The sequence below is a fragment of the Malaya genurostris genome, chromosome 2 (genome assembly GCF_030247185.1).
Source record: "Malaya genurostris strain Urasoe2022 chromosome 2, Malgen_1.1, whole genome shotgun sequence".
In the NCBI taxonomy this organism is placed as follows: Eukaryota; Metazoa; Arthropoda; class Insecta; order Diptera; family Culicidae; genus Malaya; species Malaya genurostris.
In genome coordinates this window covers 125,560,776-125,586,159 of record NC_080571.1, presented here as the reverse complement: position 1 = coordinate 125,586,159, position 25,384 = coordinate 125,560,776, and the positions used below count along the sequence as shown (strand labels likewise).

Here is a 25,384-nt window from a genome sequence, read left to right as displayed (position 1 = left end):
GCGGTAAAAAATTCGTTGAAAGATGCACATACACACACAGATATGGGTTTTCCAGCAATTCTATTTCCTTTCTATGGAGAAAGGCAAAAATTACCTCCCATTTACAGTGCGTGTGTAATTATAATCGGATATCATTTCATTAATATAACTTCGTGACTTATTATAGTTAGATTTAAATATTATTTGAATAAATTATACGCAAGTTGATCGGCGGATTGTAACAATCGGATGGGTGAAACTTAATTTGGAATCTCCATTTGAGTGTTTTTAAACGGTTTTAGAACAAAAGTCGTTGAGCAACATCTCCAGGCCAAGAATCGGATAAAATCAAAATGAATCCTACAACCGGGTTTTCTAGCACAAATTTTTCTACCCGTTTTTTAACTGAAACTTTCTGTGTTTTCTTTTCTTAGAGGAAACAGGTGACTAGGAACTATGGTTTCATTCTGATAGTCAAGTACCAAAGTATTTGTCAATAGAACAATCTTACAATCATTTTAATTCCATTTATACTTATCATATGCTCGAATAATTGAATCTGTAAAACATAATTGTAGAATTGTGCATGATGTGGCAAGTTTTGCTCATTTGTATTGTTTAACACGCGTCCGTAGTAAAGTGTTTATTGGTTATTAGACTTACCGTGACTTCGATTACTTTTCCTGAATCAATGCGCGTTTAGCTCGTTTCGAAATTATCAGTATAACGTAATTATTGTTACTCCAATTGCGGAAAACTCATCAAATTAAAGAGATAAATGATCGACCATCTGCTGCTTGTAGTTTTGTTTCGTACTTCAGGAATTGGCTGTCATTGCGTTGGTCGGATGGATAATTCGCAGTCTTATAATGTTGCCAAATTGTTCGTTCACATCAGTACCATGTGAAGAGCTTTGGCCGAAGATATAAAAAAGAGCAGAGTGTAAACGGTTCAAAATGGGGCTTGTTAGGAACCTGTATGAACGAGCCTACCACACATGTTAGTGGGCAAGCGTGGTACTGGAACATCAATACCGAATTACTGTTTAGGAAGCACACGCAAACCTTTCGAGCTCCATCTGATGGAGTTTAATGCTCATAACCGATCACGTGGTGTAACAATTTGATAGCTTGTTATATGTCTGCATACTGGGGCTGTTTGACTGCAAGAAAGAGAAGAACAAACAGTGAAATCTATAATAATGATCTATCGAGCTCGGTGGATAATTTGGAAATTTTCTCTTTCTAATTTTCGTTAAATAATTTTATTAGCTAAACGAGCTAAAAGGCAGCTGGGATTAGCAATAGTGAAAAGAGGAAGGAAAATCTGCTAATAATTGTAGTTTATAGTGAGTTAAACGTAATCTGGTATGTTGGCTGCCATTCGAGTTTCATTTCTCAGCATTTTCTGAACACAAAATTTGTTAAATATGTTATCGTGCACACAAATAAAATCAACAATAAAATAACAAATACGCGAGCTAGGAAAATAGAATTCCGATATTTGATTTTGATATTTTGACTATTGGTTAGAGTGAGCCAAATACTATTATCGTTTTAAGTGTGATCATTTAAGATTGGTTATCTAGATTGTGAGCGAGGCAGGAAAACGCAATTATTGACAAAAAAAACTTTAAAGAACTTTCAAGACTAGGTCACGAATGGTTGATTTTTCTTACAATGCGCAATGCTCTACAATTATGTCTCCAATTAGTGTGTTGGTGGAAGTTTGCAAAGAATGTTTGATTCTTTGGCGAATTGCACAACTTCCAACAAAAGCTAAGATATTTCTATTCCTCTAGCGATAAGCAAGCTTTCTGTTCATTTATTAATTTTCAAATTACATTGGGTTTCGCATACCTTTTCAATAGTTTATCCATATCTTATTTATTTGCAGGGAACTATACACGATATTGGAAAGGCACAAGTTCACCAAGTCGTCACATGGAAAACTTCAAGCGATGTGGTTGGAAGCGCACTACCACGAAGCAGAAAAACTGCGAGGACGACCGTTAGGTTGGTATTGATTTTGTAGCAGTCCCTTTCTTGCAATACGATAACTTTTTATTTAGAATACACCGAACATTTGTGATATTCGATGTTCAAGCGATGATGCACGATTAAAAAATGGAAAAACGAAATAAATTCATACAAATAAATCTGTCTGAATAAAACATGTATATTTCATTATAATAATGATCAGCAACGTTTTATATTTTTTTTATTTAATAACATATTTTAAGGCACATTGCGTTAAGCTATAAGATGCCGAGGGCAGCAACGTTTTATAGATAATTGAGTGTATTGAAATCACATCTGGAACCATGAAATCTGATTTTTGGTTTGTGTTAACTAGAATGTATACGCGTAGTAAAAAGTATAACCGTACCTGTATTGTAAATCATCGTAACATAGAGTTAATTCACAACTCACAACAAAATATAAATATTCTGATATGTTTTATCTATATGCTTTAACATTACGTTCGATTCCATATATTGAGCTCTCCTTAGTGTCTGCATTGGAGGACGTTATGGAATGCTCGGAAGATTGCAGTTTACAACGTTGATGTTGTTTTCTACATATCACACTAAGCCGTTTTACCATAATCGCAAGGTACCAAAACAAAACAGTACTCGTATGTTTTTGGCTGAATGACAGTAGCCGTTTTTGAAGAAACTCGTTCACGTGAACTTGCTGATTAGTCGTGTCTTCGAACCATAACTACAAATAGTCTGCTGAATCATGTACTTTTAAATGAAATTCGACAACTTTTTCACCTTAGAATGATCGTCGATCTTGCCACGTTGTAATGGTGTTTAAAACTTAAGACCACAAAGTGGCTTGGAATCAGCTTCGACATTTTTTCCATCATCCATATCCACGCAGTCAAACAGCATACGCGTTCTAGTTTTCGAACAAAGTTTCCTGCTTCTCGTTTCGTTTTGAGTTTTTATTACTTTAAACTACGTATATCCTGCCACTTTTTTATTTTTTTGAACGACATAATATGACGTTTTAACCATTTTAGTCACATCTCGGATGGAAAGGTTCAGGTTTCGTTTATCCAGTCTGCGCACTGTATTCCGTTACGATTTAAATTAGACGTTCCGCTAGATGCCAGATTCTGCCATCTTTCGACTCCATAATTAAAACCACACGTCAAAACGCCTACAAACCGTTTATCAAAACAAATGTTTGACAAATTGAAAATGGGTGGGTAATGAATCATGACTTTGCTACACGGATAAAAATACCGGCAATGGATTGATGATTAAGAAGATATGAAAATCATGAAACGAGTCTTCTCATGAGATCATACCTGTTAGTGATATTATGAGCAAAATGATTTAAATCATGGATTTTTTATGAAATTTGCTCACAAAATTTGTGGGCCTTAATACCAATATATTATTGAGACGCATACAAAATAATTTTCTTAATTAATTGATAAACAATGAACGATTTGTTATATTTTCGATGCCATCATATATGCAACTGCTTCTATATAAACATAATCACATAATCATAATAACTTATTATTTTTACGTTTCGTCTTTGACTCATCAGTGCAGAGCAGTTCAAATTGAGCTGCTTAGTGCTAAACTCGGCAGTTCAATTTGAACCGCTAAACAGACGTAAAGTTTCTGCTACTTACAGAACACATTTTGTTTTGCAACGGTGTGCAATGTTTTTTCTGACGTGCCGAACGAAAACGTGTTTTCGACTATTTCTGGCCGATGCAGGTTTGGTCATATAAGGGTTAGCCAATAATAACTTAGTTAACTTATCTAAGATTCGCCGTACATAATGGTAAATCAAAGTTTTTGTATATAGCACGATGATAAAATATCGCAGACGATTGATCATTTTCACAGAAAATATAACCAGTGCTACCTCGTGGGGACATTCCGTTGGTTGCGCATTGCGGTTGAAGTAATTGATTCACAATTTCCGCTAGCACTAGCAAACTGTTCTCACTTCTCCCATTATCCATAGAACGGAAACTACAGAATACATACCGATGCCATTTTCACTTTTCCTAACCTTGTATTTTTTTACTATCTACCTTCCACGATTTCTTTTCCCGATCACCGCCTATGGCCAAGGTCCCGTCGATAAATATCGCGTCCGGAAGAAATTTCCGCTGCCACGGACAATCTGGGATGGCGAGCAGAAGACTCACTGCTTCAAAGAGCGAACGCGGAGCTTGCTTAGAGAGTGGTACCTGCAGGACCCATATCCGAATCCAACAAAGAAGCGGGAGCTGGCGCAGGCCACCGGTCTCACGCCGACACAGGTGGGAAATTGGTTTAAAAATAGACGCCAACGAGATCGGGCTGCTGCGGCCAAAAATAGGTAAGTCATTTTTTCTCAACTTTTTCGCTGCCATGAGACTTTACCATCGTCATCGTACTGGTCGCACCCGAACGACGTACAGCACAGATTTCTTGTGGTGAAAAAAATGCGACTTTTTATCGACCTACGTCGGCTTTGCCCCGTTTAGAGGGTATTTTTTCCTTTTTACTGCGGAACAGTCAGGAAATGTATAAACGAATCTCTTTTATTCGACTTCCTTTTCCAATGGAAGACTCAGACTCCGAATTTCCTACACACCTATTCTCTTAGCTTGGCATAATCAGTGTAACAAACCATCATGCATTGAAAGAGAGGGAAATTGTATCATTTACCGGATTGGTATTGGTGAAAACGTTTTCGGTACACAAGCAACAATGAATCGTAGACAATGTCCTGTGGCAACTGGTGCGTTTCAAAAGGGACAGTAGAGGATTAAAATATATTTCGAATGCAAATTTGTTGGGTATACAAAGCCGTAGAATAGGTGACAAAATGCGTTTCCAGTAAGCTGTTTTAAACTGTTTGTTCCACGGTAAGATGGTATTTCGATTATCGGTATTCGCAGTATCGTTTTATGATTATTTTTAAGTAGGACAAAGTAGCCTACATTCTTCAATTTTTTGTCGTTGTTATTGATTGAATTATTAAATTGATTGTTGAAATGACCGGAAGCTTTAATTCAAGAAAAAATATTAATTATTTATTGAGTTATAGATTCTTCAAATCAATTAATTATTTGGTCTGTTGATAAAATTGAGAATAGTGGTTTATTCCCCTAAGAAACAACTACTATTTTGATTTCTAAATTGTTTCTCTATGTAGAGCAGAATTGAATTCCGACCAGCTAAATTAATTTGTTTTCTGAGCGTAACCAAATTGAATTCAGATGATTTAGCCGTTTAATTTACTTAACATTTAGGTATATTATCATACTACAAATCATTTTGATCATATACACTTTTCAGTGAAAATAACATACCAGTTTTCGTGAAGAACCAATATTCACATCTTGCCGGATGAAGCGGAGAATGGTTACGGAGTAGATTACAGCAATGAAAACCACTAAGTCAATTAAAATTATGTTCATGGATTATGTTGCGCTAAGCCGGTGTAGCAGTGATCACTCTCATTACAATGTAATTGAATTCAAAGATTCTGATCCATAAAACCTTAATCTGAGTATTGGTTAACTCTTTGTTTCATCTCTTGTCTATTTGTTTAAAACGGTATCCTTCAAACCCACTCGAAAAGAAATCCTGGACGAGCATTCACCAATCGAGTACTATCGATATAAAATAACAAAGTACTTTGAACTTCATATTTAAATATCTCGAAAATGGTAACTTATAGGAAAAAAGATCACAATGTTTAAAAAATTTTATGTTTGATCTAGTATTTAAAAGAGTAGTTTGCATCTAACTCTAGCTAAACTGTAGCTGAAAGTGTTGAGAACACTCAGAAACTGTAACTGCTTCATTTTTGAAAAGACGCAAATCGTATTTATATCACGTGTTTATTTTTCTGCATACCTACAAAACAAATTGTTCGTCGTAGTGAATACGCGTGCAAAGTTTCATCCAAATCGAAACATGTCGATTCTGATTTTTCCACCTTTTCTACTGTTACTTACAGGAATTCCTCATGAATTCCATAAAAATGTCACAATTTTTTCACTTATTTCATAACCTAAGTGGAATGTGCATTGATCTATCCTGTCATTTTGTTTATAGAATGATAGAACTAAAATAAAGAATCTGGCATCTGTAGTGCTACATTGAAACAGATAAATGGATCAAAACAGAAATATTTTATTTCAAATTTATCAAGTGAAAGTGAACTTATCACTGTGTGAAATTTCATTGGTCAAAGTCAACTTGTTCGCCCTGTGGTGTACTTGCCGCAGACGATCAAGCAACGTATGATACGAGATGCTTTTGTGATTTTTTCTCAAGGCTACTACCAGAAGTTCAACACTTTCATGTTTTAAGAGCAGTCTACATGGTTCAGGTCCGGCGAACTCGCCAGTCAATTCAAGTTTAGAATATTCCCTGGGAAATAATCCGCCATCTAGAGTTGTGGGCCGGCACCGAGTCCAGAAACCTAATTCCTGGAATTAAAATTACGAAGTTTCCATGAAATTTTGTTGAGCTAGTTTCCGATTTGATATTTTGGTTGATCTTCAAAATTGTCTCTGAAGTCCAGCCCGAGCCATTCCGGTGAGAATAAAGTGTACATTTGTTTCCAGCGATCAAAATCAAGTGTTTAAAGGTGGGGGTACACGGAGAACTGTTATGGTGCAAAAGGGGTCCGCGAAATAAAAAGGACGGAAGCCACTGTTGGAGATTGTTACAAAATAGCATTTTATGTGCACAGTTTACATTTTTTTTTTCGAATATTCATGTGTAACTGTACAGAAGGAATTTGTTCACCAAGCAAACAAATTCAGTACAAATTTGTGTCGGTACATAAGGCAGATTACTTTAATATGTCGTTTGAGAAAATAATCCGTCCGTTCATCGCCTGACTCTGAAAATCCCAGGATTAGATCATTATTTTTGTAAATATTGTGGCTATTAGTGGAGATTTTCGTCCATAATTGTTATTTATACCTGTAGCTGGAGACTGACCTGCTTCGCTCGGGTTATAATTGAAATCATACGGTTAGAAGTTACAGGTTTCTAAATTTCTACTTTTCGTAGATATTTGCTATTCTGTCTTTCCTGTACATTCGTTTGGTTTACCAAAAGCAATCAGTATTAAATTTTTCTCCTTACTTTTACAGTATCGCACGAAGTGGCAACAAGCAGTTCAGAATTGTTATTATTTTCGTGTTTACCACATACCTTTCCGCCTTCGTTTAATTTCGTACTCTGAACATGAAAGGAAAGGGACACATACACAAGTTGAAACCATGACAGCCAACGGGTCCGGATGATTTAGACGTCTATTACTATAAGGCTCCCTGCTTACCCAGCCTGTCCGAGAGATGTGGACAATCACTACGGTTTTATAGACTGTTGCCCTCCTTCAATCATAGCACAAACTGTGGTGCACTCCCTGAGATCCATCAAGATTCTGTTGTGATCTCCGGTTAGAGGTCTATCTTTTCCTAATTCAACTTTTGTTTGCCTATTTGTATTCTTCAACAACTCAATTTTCAGTAATATAATTGATTGGAAATAGCTTCTGAATTACTGGGCTCCCAGACGTGCGCGAGAAACCACGGTTTGTCTGCTATAAACACATTTCAAATGTGTGGAATTCCGAGTCTCGAACCTCAGGCAAGCTACTGAAAATTGCGTGAAGAAGCTGGTGTGCGGAAAGAAGTGTGGGAGAGAAAGATGTGGAGTTAATTGAAAAATCCCTCACTTTTGGCTATGATTCCAGTAATCGTGCGTGTAACGTGTGGTGTGCCTTCGGTTATTGGTATCTTTTCCCTACTTTCTGGCTACGAGTTTCGGTGCCATAAGCCATGGGCCAGCAGAACCTGAACACTCCTGATTGACCGGACTTGACTCAGGGAAGGGAAGACTTGAGCAATCACAACTTGCATCCACAACTGCTACTGAATGAGGAAGATGGTCGTGATGATGATAATGATGTCGGATGATGCTGATTTCATGATGAGCTTTGTACGATAAGTGACCGTAATCTAAGAGAGAGAGAGAGAGAAGATATATATAGAGAGAGACACATAGAGAGAGAGCGTTGGTATATTGCTTTAACCGATTGCCATGGCAGACAAATGCTTTCTTGGAAATTATCATTTAAAGTTATGAATAATAATTACTAACCAAACGATGGTGTGTAGATAAATAGGATGATAAAGTATCATCAATCAAACGAAATGAATCTGTTCAGCTAAATTAATCTATCAATAATTGTGATGCTGTATTTAAGCTTTGTGGGAAAAAGCTGCATTACAAACTTTGATACAGAATACAAGACTTATACAAAATATACGTTATATTGTCGTAAGTTTACGTCTTCTGAGTCAGATACAAATAAACGTAATCGTAAACAAATGGCATATTTACACAATTGCTTCAAAACATAAGCTATGCATTCTACTATATTTTGTAGTGCTGTACTTTCGCGATTGTTTTGATAATTATGGCTCTTCTATCTGTAAAAAAAAACTTTGGTATCTGATACTACTTTAAATTTCATTTGTGCACAAATCGCACTTACACATTTTTGTTATTCAATCATTTCATAAAAAAAACAAAGCATTCATTACAACCAAATATCGTTTGAGAAACTGCGTTGGATATAATCATGAATAGGTGTATAACGAAAATCTCGGCTTTCATTGAGCCAAGCTTTCACCCACAATAAAATAACTTTCTTCCGGATAGTTTTTATTTATATTTGATCTATTGTGAAACTGGATGAAATCCTAACTCTATGATCGTTTCAACAGAAATAATCTATCCGTAGTAGATTGAGCTGTAATCATACAATCTATGCAAATCAAATACTTCACGGATCTACGGGTTTCGTTCCCGCGTCGATCTTGTTGATGGTCGGTGATGTTTAATTAATTAAATTGCTCTTCGGCTCGACGAGAATTAGCGGTGGAGTCGCTTTTTTTCGAGCAATATTCGCTGAAAACTCTGATCTTCCTCAATTGAACTCAATTAGTTATTTAGAGCTTAATCAGTACGATTTTCGAATTGATGTACAAGCGAGATTGGGTGCAGGCTGTCATAGTTTTGTACTACCCCACACGGAGCATTCTCTGACTTGTTGGACCTCACTGATTGGTCGAATAACTCGGGATCATCGCGGGCAGCTTATTTTTGTGAATTCTATCCCGTGATATTACGAACGGAAGAATGATAATTGGTCAGGACTGTTTCGACTGCATGAAGAAACAATCTATGAAACAGTCCAGCTAGTCATGAATTGATCGTTCTGGGAGTCTGAATATGTTTCATGGAATTGAGTAACACACTTCGAAAAAATCATACAAATTTACATCATCTGACTACGATTTATTCGTGCGTCTAAAATGACACATTTTGACGTGAATACGTTTATTTTTATTATGGGGCGCCTTTCCAAAATTCACCCTGTGGAAGAATGGTAGAACTCAATCGTGAATATCTGGTAGAACTTAATCGTGAATATCTCGATAATTCTTTCTCCATGGCATCAAAAATATGATCAGTAATTTCTTCATGTGCGTTAGACGTCGTTGCAAGAACCTATTACCGATAGCAACAACAACAGACCTTTTGCGCTTCAAACGTTCAGGTTGAATTCTCATTCACTTCTAAAGCTTCGTTTGGATTGGATTCTGGAACTGAATTCTAAAACTAAACTTAAAACATGGATTCTGGTTCACCCGAAAGAACTTAATTTAGAGGTTTATAATTAAGTTTTAGAATTATGTTCCAGAATACAGGTTCAACAGTTAGAACTAGGACTCTGGAACTGAATTCTAATTGTAGATTCTGGAATTGCCATAATTTAAATTCGAAACTTCTAGAATTCTTTTTCAGGAACAATTCTGGAAGAAAATTCAAGATAAGAATTCTAGATGTGGATTCTAGAACAACATTTTAGAGCTCTACTCCGAACCAGAAATACTGACTTCTGATCAGAATTTAATTCCTGACTTCAGTTTTAGAATTTGATTCCTAAATTCAGTTTCATGATTAATTTTCAGAATTCAAAACTGCATGCTAAATAGAAATAGAAATCGGAGCTTGGGTTCTACAACTAAATTTTTAAACTAAATTCAATTCCTTTATACAGTTTCGAAAATTAAATTTCAGTATTCAGTTCTAGAATTAAATGCAGAACTTGGATTCTGAAAATAAGTTCAGTTCCAGGATTCTAAAACTCAGTTCGTGAACTGAATTCTCGATTTGGACTTTGAATTTAGTTTTTTAACTCAGTTCCAGTTCATAAATTAAGATGAAGATGTAAATAAATAATGACAAAAAATACTTAACAGTTTTAAACATCGGACAAGTTCCACACATCGGTTGCTTTTAGAATCAATGAAATATTCGCAAAGAACTAAGTGAAGTTTTCTTCTACTGTAGATCTACAAAAAACTGTAGCATATTTTTGTTGTACTATTTTACTCTCATTTGTTCGGAGTTATTTGTTTGGTAGAGTATGGTAAGTCTTACTTTAGTATAAATGCATCGTTACAATTTCGGAAAGTAGTAGTAACAAAAGTGGCAAAGATACCACAACCAATTAACTAATACGAACGATTGTTTATATTCCGAAGTGTGAGAAAAGTATGTCAGTTATGCTCCTATTCACGTTCTTCAATTATGTCTCTGGCATTATCCACTTCTCTTTTTACAATTGATCTTTATGGTATATGTTTAGATGTTGAATCCTTTCAAAATCCAGTCATTTGACGAACTAAGTTTTTTAATTGCGTCATACATAAATTTGAGTCACATTTGAATGTCTGATGTGTAACTATAAATAGTGTTTAGAAGTTGTCAAAAGTGAAATAGAATTCAATTCCTTCGAAATTTCAATTACACCGTCTAAAACGAGAGCGTACTGCATGTCAGTGTAAACTTCATCGTCATAAAACCCGCCTCAACGTATTCAATGTTTATCAATTTGTCGATGCGTATAGAATGCTTAGTGCTAGATCATACAAATATTATTAGCTTCGAATATCAACTAATCTACGACGAAATCCACGAAGTTTTTGGTGGTTGTAAACCCTAAAAGGAAAAGTAAATCATTAACGTTAAATGTTTTTCTTGATCTCGCGGTTGTCCTGTCAGCTTCTGATCCGTGTGATTTGTTTGCCAGCCATTTTTCAAGCGTTTTTTAAAACAGTTAAACGTCAATGAAAATGCTACTGCTGACTGCTGACATGACAATATATAATAGAAAAAAAAACTAAAATGCTCGTTTTCATTCGAGACAGATGGTTTACCCGTTTTTTTACTTCGTTGTATTACTGCATTGGCTGAACCTCTCAGTACTAACTTTAATCGATCATTCGAAAGGAAAATTTCCTTGTGTATGGAAGTAATTTCATGTACCCTGTTTTCAAGAATGGGGATCGGTGAAACGTGCAAATCGCTTGTATGAAAAATAAGGCACAAATGGATGTCATCTAGATGGATCTGAAAGCATTTGACAAAATTGACCACAAAATACTTCTGTGTAAATTACTTCGTCTTGGACTTTTTACACAGCTTGTGTTTTGGTTAAGCTCGTACCTTTCTAGTAAAGTTTTAGGAGTGAAACTGGATAGTGGCATATCATTGTACTTCTCGAACAATTCAGGAGTAGCTTGGAACCCTTGTTTTACTACATGTACATTGGGGTTCGAACTATAGAGCATTGTTGGCTACTACAAAGTCGACTTCAGCTTTTCGTTCATTGGTGTTGCAAAATAAACTTATCATCAATGTTTCAAAATGTCAGGTAATTACGTTTCATCTAACCTTGAGCCCTGAAACATTCGATTACAATATAAGTGACTCTGTCCTTATTAGAGTTAACGAGGTTCGACTTGCATTTCATTTCGTTTCATTTCAAGAGTCACTAATCTTTAATCGATTTCCAAGATCCTCATTGTCCGACCAATTTTTGAGAATTCAATAGTATTTCGTTTACCTCACCAAATTTGTGAATTGAACGAGTTAAACAACGCTTGACATTGTGAAACCTACCATGGTAACCTCCCGAATCTGCCACTTATCCGGCAAGATGTCAACTTATAGGAATCGATACATTGCAAAGCCGCTTAAAATCTATAGTAAAATTAATTGACCATTAATCATCCGATCAGTCTATTTGAACTTTCGATAGCTAGTCTATTCGAATTTTCATTTCTGCAGGAAATGATTTCGAATTCGTATTGAATTTGAAGAACCATATAGTAACTTTGCTAAGAAAATTAACCGCCTGTTATCATTTGACTATATATTTTACGATGCTTGTTTTGATATTATTTATGATAATTATGTCAACAACCACTTTTATTTTTGTAATGTAATTATGGTTATTTAGATTTCCTGTTAAAAGATATGGTTTTTGCACACATTTGAGCTTGAGCGATCACCCCTGGTTGCTACTCCGTTACTGATCGGGATTAGCTGCAATTGTACAGGAAATTTCTAGATGATCCAACCTGGGACCGGTAAATCATCCTTCAATGTACATCTTCTGGTAACCCCAGAATTCATTGATCAGTACCGGCGCCGGCCAGGCCCGAACGTAGATCGTCTAAGGAATGGGAAGGGATGTTAGTCCAACACTTGTTGTTACTAGAGGCCGTATATACTACTGCGTATTCCAGAAGTGTCACGAGAGAAGGATATTTGTTAGTAAAAATTTCAGTATTGGTATTATTCTTGCGCGACTCAGTATGTTCCGGTTTCATTATTGTAATTATTTACTGAAATTATTAATTGGTTATATTGGTTGATCTGGGTAGCCGGCTACCGAGAACCATATTAGTTTATTGTTTGAAATATTAATATCAAGGGTTTTTTTACCGATATATGTTATCTCTGTTATGAACTTTGTAATGTCAACGGATTTGCGCAAAAGTTAGTTTTTATCATTCAATTTATATTCCTGAAAGACAATCAATAAAATGGAAGAAGAAAACATTCCAAATAAAACTTTTCTCCGAAGCTAGACGGAAATTGATATGTTGAATGAAGAGATAATTTAGAAAAATAGAGTAATCAGAAGTGAAACATTGAAAATATCTGATAACTGAAAGGAAAAAGAAACTCCTGCAATTGTCACCTTTTACGACATGGAAGCAGGAACCTAGTGGATCTATTCTTGGTTCATTTTTTCCACCGGATTCAACACGACATCTAAGCTGGTACTGTCCGGAGAGAGCCAATAGGTACTATCAATCTCCTAGTGGACCCCAGCTCCTTGTGGTTTTTGCGCACATTTGAGAATGATAAACTAAGTTCAACTCAATTCAGAATTTAATATCCGATCAACATAATAACAATAAATAAATAAATAAAATAAGAAACAAACCGTACACAGAAGCTGTTTTCAACAACAATGCTTTACAAAAACTTTTTTTTTCGAGAACCTCTGATAAGCAAACTGTTTTACTTTGGATTTTGAAGAAGAATTTATTCGTCGCCCTTACCATGCCTCTGTTTATAACAAAAAACAGGTAGCTGTTTATTATAGCATAGATGTAGTCGATTTATTACCCAATCATTACTAAATTTGTACTGATCGGCACTACTGGAGCTTTGGAACAGATACAGATCAAATGTCATCCCAGATACATTAGCTGTTATTGTTAGGATCCTACCGCATTGTTCTTTTGCTTTACTCATTGTCGAAGAAAGGACATAAGGACAAATTGAAAAAAATATATTTGAATTACACGTGAGAGATATATTCACATAACTATGGATCGCTCCTTTCTAATTATTCCAAACGGATATTCGTGAAGAGTATTTAGTTGACCATAGGGTTTCCGTATAACATAAATGATTTTAATGTACAGTAAAAATTCCATGATTAAGGTTATTCTACGAAAAATTATGATTTATTGAACTATCGGCACAAGAGAACATGGGCAAAAACCAAATCGAGCCTTTTTTTTCTAACAGTTTAAAAACTTACTATATTCAGATATTTTGTGTAATTAAGTTTGTTTGTTTGTTCCATTAGCGCCTTTAACCGTTTATCCGTTCATATAATTCAATTAAAAAAACTGCTCAACTTGTTTAACTGTAAAGTATAGCAAGCTTACAATATCGAAAATATTCAATAGCACTCACTAATTGCTGCCAGTTTGTTAATATGACATCCTGAAAGATTTGTAAGCATCTGTGCTAGCTGTGGCGAACAACTAAGGAATGCTCAGCATGGCACCAGTTCCACATTCCATGCATAATACATTAGAAGGGGGCATGTGCAGCTACTCCATGTTGGACATATTTTGTCGTTTGTAGCAACCAATTATTCTTTATTGTTTATGCTTTCTATACTGATGCTCCTGTCAAAGCCAGATCTATAGCACCCATTACTCGATTTGTGACACATGTTTGGCGACCGTAATATAGTATAGAGCTTGCTAACCAACATCAAGGGTGATGAGTCTTATGTTGAACATGAGTTTCCTATACCAATATGTAACGAGTCTCGGATTTTGCTAGATGTGTAATGGAATACTGTATTGGTAAATGGTATGTTTAAAGAATTATTGAATTTCCAACTGAACTATTAGCAGAACCGGTTTGTATTAGTATTATATTCCTTTTGTGGAATTTGACCATGCATGCTTTAACAGACTTCGCAACCGATTCTTTGCGTGGTAATAAACGCTTACACACCTTAAAAAAATTGTGCATATTTACGCCTTCTGAGACCGACATATGTGAGTCCGACACTCAAATTACTCATTTTTATATCAGATGTAATCAAAATTTAATGTTCTTAAGGGCTGAAAGATGTAATTTTACACGTCTGCTAGAAAGGTAAGGAATATTTTATACATATTCTAAACATTATTGTAAATTTCAGTCATTTTACGAATTACGTTCTTATGAATTGTGTTGCATGTAGATTTGTGTAACCTGTAAATTTCATTTTTTTTGCTGTGTATAATAACTGCCTATGTGAGAGTCAATGTACTCTTACACGAATAACCAGTTGGCAATTTGTCACCTGAATGTGTTCGTCTGTAGCAAATAATACCCATCTGTAGAATAAGTTCCTTCGCATCATATGGGTGCGATTACCAAATGTTCGCCCTCGGCATCAAAATATTATATGTTGCATTATACTATAATCAAATGAAAATAACAATAATATCACTACAAAGCCTGAAAAAAGCTGAGCATGCTCGCGCAGTCAGCAAAGTGTCAGAACAATTATCATTAGTGTGAACTGAGGTAGCGGCGGGCAGTGTTTCGTCATCAGCCGGTTTGCCGTCGAGAATATAAGGCTCTAGGTATCCAATGCATCAGTGCCCTCCGAGCAGGAGGTCACTCAGTTGCAGTATATTTATTTTTTCAGTCGTTTTTCGTGATGCAGTGTTAGGTCGACTGAACAAAAATGACAAAAGGAGAGACCGTTGAATGATGATCACTATAAATATGTCTGAATCGCATTCAACACGCGTGGCGTGTAACAGTTAAGCTTCCGTCGGTCATTACATTTTAGTATTGAGTCCTGTGCATGTTTTGTTAATATAGAAGGCATGAGTTTACTGGAGTGGTATCGGTTTGACGGAATGCTATGCTGTATCAATTGAGAGGGATTATTTTTATATTATACCAAGCCTCATGCTAACTTTAAACAAATTTTTAGTGGTAGCTTCATACTAAAAGTGAGTGAATATGTCTGTTAGACAAATGTCTTATTGTGAGTGTTATCCTGAATATCATCATGACGGATTGACTGTTATAACCTTTGAGTTTGCTTGAAGTTATGAATCTACCATGGTTTGGCGAATGAATGACCAATAACCGATTATGTTTTATTTGATTGTTTAGGAACTGAGTAACACAAAATTTCATATCATTTTTTTTGTTTCCTTTAATAAAAACTGCACATCTTATAATTTTCCTAAGTTTACAGATTGTTTTCTGCGATGTTTCTAATGTTTTCACAAAACGTTATGTAATTGCAACCAATTTAGTCTATTATTAATTGACGCATCTGTTAAAACTTTCATTCAGGCTTGAGAACGAAAAAAAATGAAATCGTGTTTGTGATTTAGTTAACAATGCGTTATATCCTTTATTATCTCAAAACAATTAATCCTAAAGGCCTCATTAAGCGGAGACATATTTAAGATTCAATGCAATTTATAGAATTTTAGCTTTTTGAATAAAATTCTCGCCGTTGGGTGATTCTGCTCTTTTTGTTTTCACATCAACGAAAAAAGGGAATGAAAGAAAACAACTTAAAATGTATTCAAACATTACCGTTGTCACTTTGTTCTCTGTAATTTGTGATTTGCAATTCATACTGTATATTGTATTTTATATTCCATCATCGTTATAATGAGAAATGGATGAATTTTAGCCAACACTTACTGTGTTAAATAAGCAAGCAATCAATCGATAGATATGTCTCAGAAGATTAATGCAAAATTTTTAAAGTCGAATATTTCGGAAGATACAGATCGTTGAACTGACGCAGATCATACATTCCTTCGAAGTGCTTAAACATTGAAATGCGTATTCGTCAAACCACTCGTCCATTCGATCAAAACAAAACTACTGAACCAATCGACCAATAACAAATTACTGAATATTTAACATTATTACTATCCGAGGCTCACGCACTTGAGACAAGTCTCCTGATAAATTCAGGCGCGTACCCAGAAAAAAATTTCGGGGGGTGTTTCAGAACATGTTGATCAATTTCCATACAAATGGAACTTTTTATATAATCATTTGAAATTTTTTTATTGTGGAGTCGTTTGTTGAAAATTATTCATTTTATTTTTTACTTATTTGAAAAAAAGAGTTTACATAATATCATACTTTTTTGAGTTTCGGAGGGGGTTTGAACCCCTAAAACACCCCCCTGTATACGCGCCTGGATAAATTCAATATATTATTCAGATGTATCAGCATTCAACCTCGGACGATATCGTGTTAACGGGGAGATTATTTTATAAAAACCAGGCTCGGGACATGTCCGCTATTTAAAATTTCTAAATTTAAAAAACAAGTTTTCTTACCCTCAATCGTATATCTAAAATAAATTTTCCTGCTTTTTTCTATTTTTGTATAATAAAGTAGAGAGCCCTAGTTTTCAACTTATAGTGAATTTGGTGTTAATTACGGCTCTTTGAGAAACGATTGCTAGTGGGTCATTTGATGAATATACAATATATGATTATTTAAGAAAAAAATTGTATTCAGACCTATTTGCGTACAAGCTTTACGTGGCCGATTGAGCCGATTTTTTAAATAAAAATTTGTTTTTGTACTGGATCTCGTTGTCACCCTTTTTCTAGGGGGAGAGGAGCTTCCATTTCCCTCCTGCGAGGATTGAGGGGCACTTTGTTCGTGGCTCGTCTCGTCATCCATTGTCACATCGGTGGTATTGTTGTTGATTTCCGTCTTGAGTTCGTTATTAGTTGCGGTAGATGCGCCTTGTTGTACAATAGTTGCAGTTGCTGGTTGGTTGGAGGGTAAGTTGTTAACTGCAGCTGGTGTAGTTTGTTCTATAGGGGATACTGATGGTTTCGTTGAAGGAGATGCTTCATTGTTGTTGGTGGCTGTCACATTTGTACTGAGGTTGCTTGGGATTGATGTGAAGGAAGCACTGTTGTCCTTTGTTGTAGTTGTCTCCTTGTCCAGTTTATCAAATGGCTTACCGTAGTGAACAGCTTTCTGGCAATATTGACATGTGGCCATCTGATTGTCATAGGTAACAAGTGATTTGCACGGGATTTTTGTATCCTGACCGAAAGTTACATAATAAGTTATAACACTCTTCAAGCGCATACGTATCAAACGTACGCCATTTAGAATACTGGAGAAAAAGTTCTTTCAGTTTTCTTTTTCGATAGAGAGAATCTCTCCGTATTGGGACATAGTTTTTCGAATATAAGGATCAATGACGCTTGAGGGAAGATCATGCAGACGCACTTCTATAGCACTATCTTCCATATATACTGGAATGTTGTACTTAATGTTTCCGAGCTCCACATAGTGCATATTGTTATTGTCTTTTGCGAATTGAATTGCATCCAACTCTTTATAAAACTTGATGTAAACAACATTATTTGTCTTACTGCATTGAAGTAAATGCACACGTTTAATGTCAAGATGCATTTGCTCTTTAAGCAAACCTTCAAGTTCTCGTATCGACGGTCGAATTTTGCACTGCCTGAAGTCAGTTTGGTTCACTCATTTCGAGATCGTTCTATTGTTCACTACACAATACTGTACTTGGTTTTTTCCGAACGTAAGCGGTTTTGTTTTATCGACTGATTTGGATGAGATGTGAAAGCGAACCGATACAATATATGATGATTGTAGTATGTTCTAGCCCCGACCTAGAACGATTTTCAGTTTCAGACAATGCTTTGTATCGAAATGTGGCCGAAGACTACTGTTCCCGCGTTTGACAATATAAACTTGTATAACGTATAAAGTACAACCTGTCTATGGAGTGTTTATAAGAGGCTTGCGTTTTACGGTGACTAACAGTGATTTTTGCTTTAGTAGTATTAATATCATAGATTAAATTAAGAAAGAAAACAGGTAAATTCCAACAAGTATCTTTTTATAGTAGGAAAAATAGGTCAGGAAAATAGGTAAGCATTAAAGGGGCGAATTCACAAAAGATTGAAGAAACTATTTGAGCTAGTGGTCATTTAATTGACACCAAATTTGGGCTAAAAGCACATTACTAATTTGACTGTTTTTCTACGTTTTTTCTTCGACGTATCAATGCATTTTATTCAATAGAATATGATTTGTAAATCACAAATTATAAAAAAAAACTTTATGAGAAGATTAAATAATTGGTTCTATGATTTTTTAGTCATGACAACGGTAATGATTTTTTTCCGTGTACCTTTGAAAATCCTGAGCTTCGTTTGCATTTCGAAATAGTACTATTCGTTATGATTTCCCCGTTATTAGTGAAACTTTTTTCCATTAACTTTTAGGGCTTTGGTTATAAAGTAACGGGTTTGTGCCGAAAGTACACTTTTTTATTTTTCTTTACTTTTCGCTTGCGGCTCATCAGTGCCGCGGTTGGCGGTTCAATGCATAGGCCGTGGTCTTACAAGCCAGTTGTCGTATGTTCGAGCTCCGACCTGGAAGAATTCTTAGTGTCAGTAGGATCGTAATACTAGCCATGCAATGATTCTGTACGCTATTAATTGGCTGCGAAGTCTGTTGAAACCAAGACTTTGCTTTGTTCATCAATGTTTTTAGCAGTTCAAATTAAACGGCTTGAAATATCTTTGCTTCGGCTCTAAGAAGCAATACTACAGAAAAATGCTTCTATTGTCATTTTAAATTTTGAAGTCAAACTATCTAACAGAGAACAGATCCGGCTCTAACTAGATGTATGGGAGTACCGTTACCATAATTGCATCTATTTGTCGCAGTTAAAAGTATGCATGCAAGTTGTTGTAACTGTATGAAAGGTTAAACCGATCGCAGCTATTTTTTTAATCGTTTCGAATTTTTCAGAGTTCAATCCCTCACTCGAATGACACCTAAAAATATTTACTCGTTTTCAGCAGCATATACAAAAGGGGTTACGAATGACATTAATCTTATATACCTACGCCTGTGTCAAAACTGCATTGGTAATGCATCTATTTCAGCTGCTAAATGTGATCAAATCTATTATACCAGACAGCCTGAGATTATATCCTGACTGATACAGTTGAATGGTAGGTACCAGAATCTCACCATGATCGTTAATACTGCACGCCTCTTCAATGCTGTGCCATCTTTGTCATTGACGGGTATGGGTGTAAAATGGCAGGACTCAATGGATCATTTCCACAAACAGATTGTTTCAGTTTTGTTTTGATTACTGCCTGCCGCGCAAGGAAAAGTCGAAAAAAAATGAAAAAATAATTCATCAGCAGCTCTCGGTGGCAGCTAAGCAGGCTAAAGCAGGCTGCAGCAGTCTGAGGTTGCATTGGCAGATTAGAGACCGACTCTAATCCGGAAGTGTAGAAACTTTTGAGGGATTTGCTTTTGCCACTCTCCTTTTGGTTTATGTGTTTCAAAACACTGTTTAGTTGCAGTTTGGGTTGCGGGATAATAGGCATTTAAAACCCAATGTTTATGTTACGGTTATTAACGTCAAATCCTCCTTTGCCCTGTCTGGTCTGTTTCTGTCTGCTTTAATGGCTGGTTTATAGGTGACAACAACACTCTAACTTTTATTTTCTAACAGAGGAGGGATCGTTGATGAAGACATTATGCTTCGACACATTAGCCGTCAGGCTGGATTGATTTATGAAGGGAAAACCGTTTTGTTTGTATTGGCAGAAGCAGTCCCTTCCGATTTTAGGTGCAACTTTTATTGGTGTTTCATAAAAGTGAATCTGATTTTACCACTTTATTGGTTCTGCTACTGAATTTTTTCAAACGTTCCAGTAAATGGTTGAAATCCGAATTATGGAAGCAAACGTGAGTTTTGACGATACGTGTTCCATTCGCTTTTAGCACAGAAATAAGGTCAACGTCTTTTTAGCTGAACCCTGATACAACGTACCTACATTGTAAAACAGATCTTTAGTCTGAAGAAAAACATTCGAATAAAGACATCACATCACTCGGTTCTGTTGATCATTCCATATCCTGCGTTCGGTTTACCGTTTCGTCTTCAAGCTTTACGCTACATTTTAGCTAAAGGCACTCTTGTCTGTCTTGCAGCCACCGTGAAGCAAATATATATTGTTGTATGCGGCTTAGCAGAGAGCAATTATTCACCAGAGTTTACGCTTTCTTGAAGCCCAAGAAAAGGTGTTTTAAAATCTTAAAAGCTCTTGAAGAACACATTCATATAATAAGGCATCTCATAACCCGAGAAGATTCGACGTAGCAGCGTGCTTCTCCACAGTTACATGCGGTTTTGCAAGAGGTAAAAGTGCAAAAGGATATGTACATATAAATCTTGTCCTCCTCGAGCGCTCGGCGCACGGTTAGATTCATTGGAGCCGATTGCTTCATCAAAGATAGAACCTTGTCTTGATGAGTGAATAACAGATAACAGATGAACGTTCTGCGGTCTCGGCCGCCGGTGGATTAAATTTCGCTCTGTCTATATGATTGATTATGTACAGTATAATTTACGTCTAGCGCACGTTGAAAATGTAATTAAATATCATTAATATGTTCGAAGAATATTGCATTAGTGTAGCATCAGGTGTTAAGGACACATCAGGGCTATGTATTTGGTAGTGGATGTTGCAAGTCAAGTGTTTATTGACAGTTAACATTAGATGAATATATCAACACTTGGTCGCTGTCCGTCATAGTATCCATATGCACCCACAGCAAGCAACAATTTTGAGTTGAGATTGCAATAAAAATTCCTTATGAGCAGACATTTTTTCAAAGTTACTTATTGAAGAGTTAGCGTCATATCAGTATTATAATTAGCGCCATATAATTATATCAAGCTTACTATGGAGCTACGTCACTACAGGGCTTTTTTGATTTCATATATATATGGCGTAAATGCAATATTACTGTTGATTTCATGTAAGTTTACAGTTTTTACTTTGTGCTTATCGTTACTGAGATGAAAAACTTCGAACTCAGCTGCAAAATATCTCCTCTGTTGTAAAGTATAACTAGGATAACGGTACCATAATACCGGAATAAGCAAAGCAAAGATATTGTATCCGATATTATCACAACTCATTGATTGTAAGTCGAATAATCGGTAGAATAACATGGCGACTCTATCAATGAAATGATTGTTTGTATGTGTGATAAGAATTTTATCGAATTTTGCTTTTGTTGTTGATTTGTATGCCTTTTTATTATTCAACTTCAGATATAGCTTCAAAAGTTGTAAAAATATGCTAACCAGGCGCGTATACAGGGGGGTGTTTTAGGGGTTCAAACCCCCTCCGAAACTCAAAAAAGTATGATATTATGTAAACTCTTTTTTTCAAATAAGTAAAAAATAAAATGAATAATTTTCAACAAACGACTCCACAATAAAAAAATTTCAAATGATTATATAAAAAGTTCCATTTGTATGGAAATTGATCAACATGTTCTGAAACACCCCCCGAAATTTTTTTCTGGGTACGCGCCTGATGCTAACACATACTTCTATACTATTTCGCGTGTGCAATAAAGTGAATTGTGATGCCACTTTAATGGGCATCTAGTAAGACGTGAAGTTAGATATTTTTTGTGCCACAGGTGAGGTCCACAACTCTATTTTTCAATTCCGTTTTCATTTCCATTGAAAAACTGGTTTTCAAATAAATTTGATACAACTTTTTCACCAAAATTGACAAATGAAAAATGCATATCTTTAAACAGTAAAATAGACCATTTTTTACAACGAGCTCAGAACTGTCGGATGGTATTTGATTTCCGATCAGTTTGATACTTGTTTCAAATTTACTTCTGATTACAATGATATGAGAACCTGTTTTAATATACCTAGAAGTATAACGATTCTGTTCTCACATGCGTACTGAAAGTTTTCTTCAGAAAACTTTTCCATGACTTTGACCTTGAAAACAAGGACTTTGGAATGACTTTGTAATCAGTTTGGTAAATTTCGCTCCCTTCATTGTGCCCAGACGGTTCGAAATCTTTAATTCACACAGATAAAAACGTTTTACCTATTTTTATATATATAAAAAATAGGTATAGAATTCGCTCAAACTTTCGAAAATTTTTCCGAGGCCCGGAGGGCCGAATGACATATACCAATCGATTCAGCTCGACGAACTGAGCAAATGTCTGTGTGTGTGTGTGTGTGTGTGTGTGTGTGTGTGTGTGTGTGTGTGTGTGTGTGTGTGTGTGTGTGTGTGTGTATGTGTGTGTGTCCGTATGTGTGTTGTCAACTAAGAGGTCGAGATCTCAGAGATGGCTGGACCGATTTTCATCAAACTAGTCGCAAATGAAAGGTCTCCCCGTCACCCAAAACGCTATTGAATGGTTTTGAGATCGGATGTTTACTTTTTGAGTTATACAAAGTTTTATGTCAAAATTTTCAGTTTTTTGACAGTATCTGTCACAATTGACCTTGAAAACAGAATATGTTTTCAGACTTAGATTCCGCACGGTAATATCTATCCAACAAGCCATAGATTGTTAAAATCCGTCCATTTTTAACGGAGATATCGAAATTTTTCTGTAAGCGACTTTTCCCCCTATTCCAGCAGTAGGAGTTTTGAGCGCTGTATGACAAAGAAATGCTTGGGAGCAACGGAAAACACGATTTTTTATACTATTACATACAATTGTTTCTAAGAACCAAAAGGATTGTGTACAGCATTCTTTTTCATGACATTTAGCCTCGGACCGATTTTGGCACGGCTCGTTTTTGGCAACATAATCGTTCGAATATGACATATATAAACCAGATGATGGCAGAATTTTTTTTAATTATTTTGTTTTAAACTACTTACAGCAATAAATGCTGGAACAACATAACATCCATATACCATTCGAATCAGTTCGTCGAGATCAGCAAATGCGTGTGTGACAAATAACTTCAATTAATTTTCTCGGAAAATTTCTTTTCTACAAATTCAGATTCATACGAAAAGTCGTATGCTCCCAAACAAAGTTCCTGCATTATGTTTGGTTCCGACCTCTGGTTTCGGAACTACAGGATGATATGTGAAACGAAATCAAAATTGTGTAACTCATTTTTCTTGAAGATGGCTGAACCGATCTAAGATGCAAATGAAATCTAAGAATCATCTAAGATTCAAATGAAAAGTTTCAAAGTTCTATAAAACATCTTGCTTTTCAGTCAGATCCAACTTCCGGTTTCGGGGATTGTATAAAAATGTCTATTCCACATAATTTAATCAGGTTTATCGGGTTAGCAGATTTGTATAGTCGATAAAAAAATTAACTTTTTTCAGTTTTAGTGGTATTCAGTTGTCGATCAGAAGGCACCTAAAAATTTAATTCGTGCTATGATCTCTCAAAGATGTCTTAACTGATTTTCAAATGTTTTGAAACAAATGTAAAGTGTACAGCTACTCAGGTGAATTTATCTGACTTCGGCCATACCGCTTTTAGAATTCCGGTTCCAGTATAAAATCGTTTCTCAAAGCTCAATCGTTTTCTCAAAAAAAGCCTAATCAAATTTCAGAAACAAAAATTTTAATTAAAGCAAACTTATATACAAAAATTAATTATTTTATCCAATTATGACTTCCGGTTCTCGAATTACATGATGATGAATTTTTAAAATTCAAACCGATATAGAAGATGACAATCCCGAAAAGCTTCAAAGTTGAACTCAAAATTGTTGTAATTTATTCGTCATATGGCCATACGAATCGGTTTGGGTTATGCTGGTTCCTGAATACCGGCTCTGGAAGTACCTTAAATTACCGTAAACTCTAGAGTGGAACTTACATATCATGGCATGTTTAATCGATTATCACACTTCTAGATTCAAATTCGATCCGATTTGCAGTTTCGACATTACAGAGTAATGAGTGATTAAAATCTCAAATTGTCGCTTAAAACGAGGGTCATTAAAATAATGTCATGAAAACTTAAACACCGAAGAATATTCATGCAAAAAACACATGCGGATTGATAAAAATAGGTATCATCTCACTGCTAGGTGGATTAAACACGTTTTTAAATGAAACAATCGATACGAGTATTTTCTTGTTTAGTAGGATGTTGAACAGAGAAGTGAATGAAAAGTAATGATTTATTTTTAATTTTCTTTTAATAAAAATTATAAGAAAAACCCATGTTGTTTTTGCATAAGTGCTTGTATGTTTATATGTTGCTAAATATATTACATTATTATAGTATCTGAGTTTCACGAACTTGAGACAAGACTTATGATCAATTTGATATACCATTTGACTGTGTCAGAGTTCAACTTCGGACGATATCGTGTGATCGGAAAGACAATTTTTTCAAAACCTCCATATCTTCAGGTACATAAACCAATGGTGTCCAGCCATCACGGTTGATTCCAGCCCAAACCATCACCGATGCATGTTTTGCATCGATTGACGGTCTTCTCCACGTTGGCAGAGGTTCGTGATTTTTGGGGCAACTCGGTCGTTCTACTTAGTCCCGAATTGTTGTACGACAAGAAGTTTCTCGTCTGTGAATACGATATTCTCCAAACAGTCGGGACCCTCTTCAGCAATTCCTTCGCCCTTTTTATTCGTTTTTGTGTCTGTCTCACTGAAAAGTCTTGAACCTGCTTGGATATTATGGGGTTTGTTCTGAAGCTTATCCTTCGGGATCCAACGGAGACTTCGATCCGATATATTGAGATCCTTCATCAATTTGGTGACACTACGTCAAGATTTTCTCTCAAGGTGTCTCATGAGGCTACTCACTAAGGTAGATTTCATCAAAGTAGCTTGG

General features: G+C 35.7%; 1 protein-coding gene across 1 annotated transcript in view; it reads left to right on the top strand.

Moving 5' to 3' along the window:
• Positions 1-25,384, top strand: part of LOC131432533 (homeobox protein SIX3) — a 107,709-nt gene that overhangs the window by 9,102 nt on the left and 73,223 nt on the right. The window contains exons 2-3 of the mRNA XM_058598867.1: positions 1,876-1,994; positions 4,088-4,337. Of these exons, the coding sequence (XP_058454850.1) occupies positions 1,876-1,994; positions 4,088-4,337 (369 nt within the window). The remainder of the gene's footprint in view (positions 1-1,875; positions 1,995-4,087; positions 4,338-25,384) is intronic.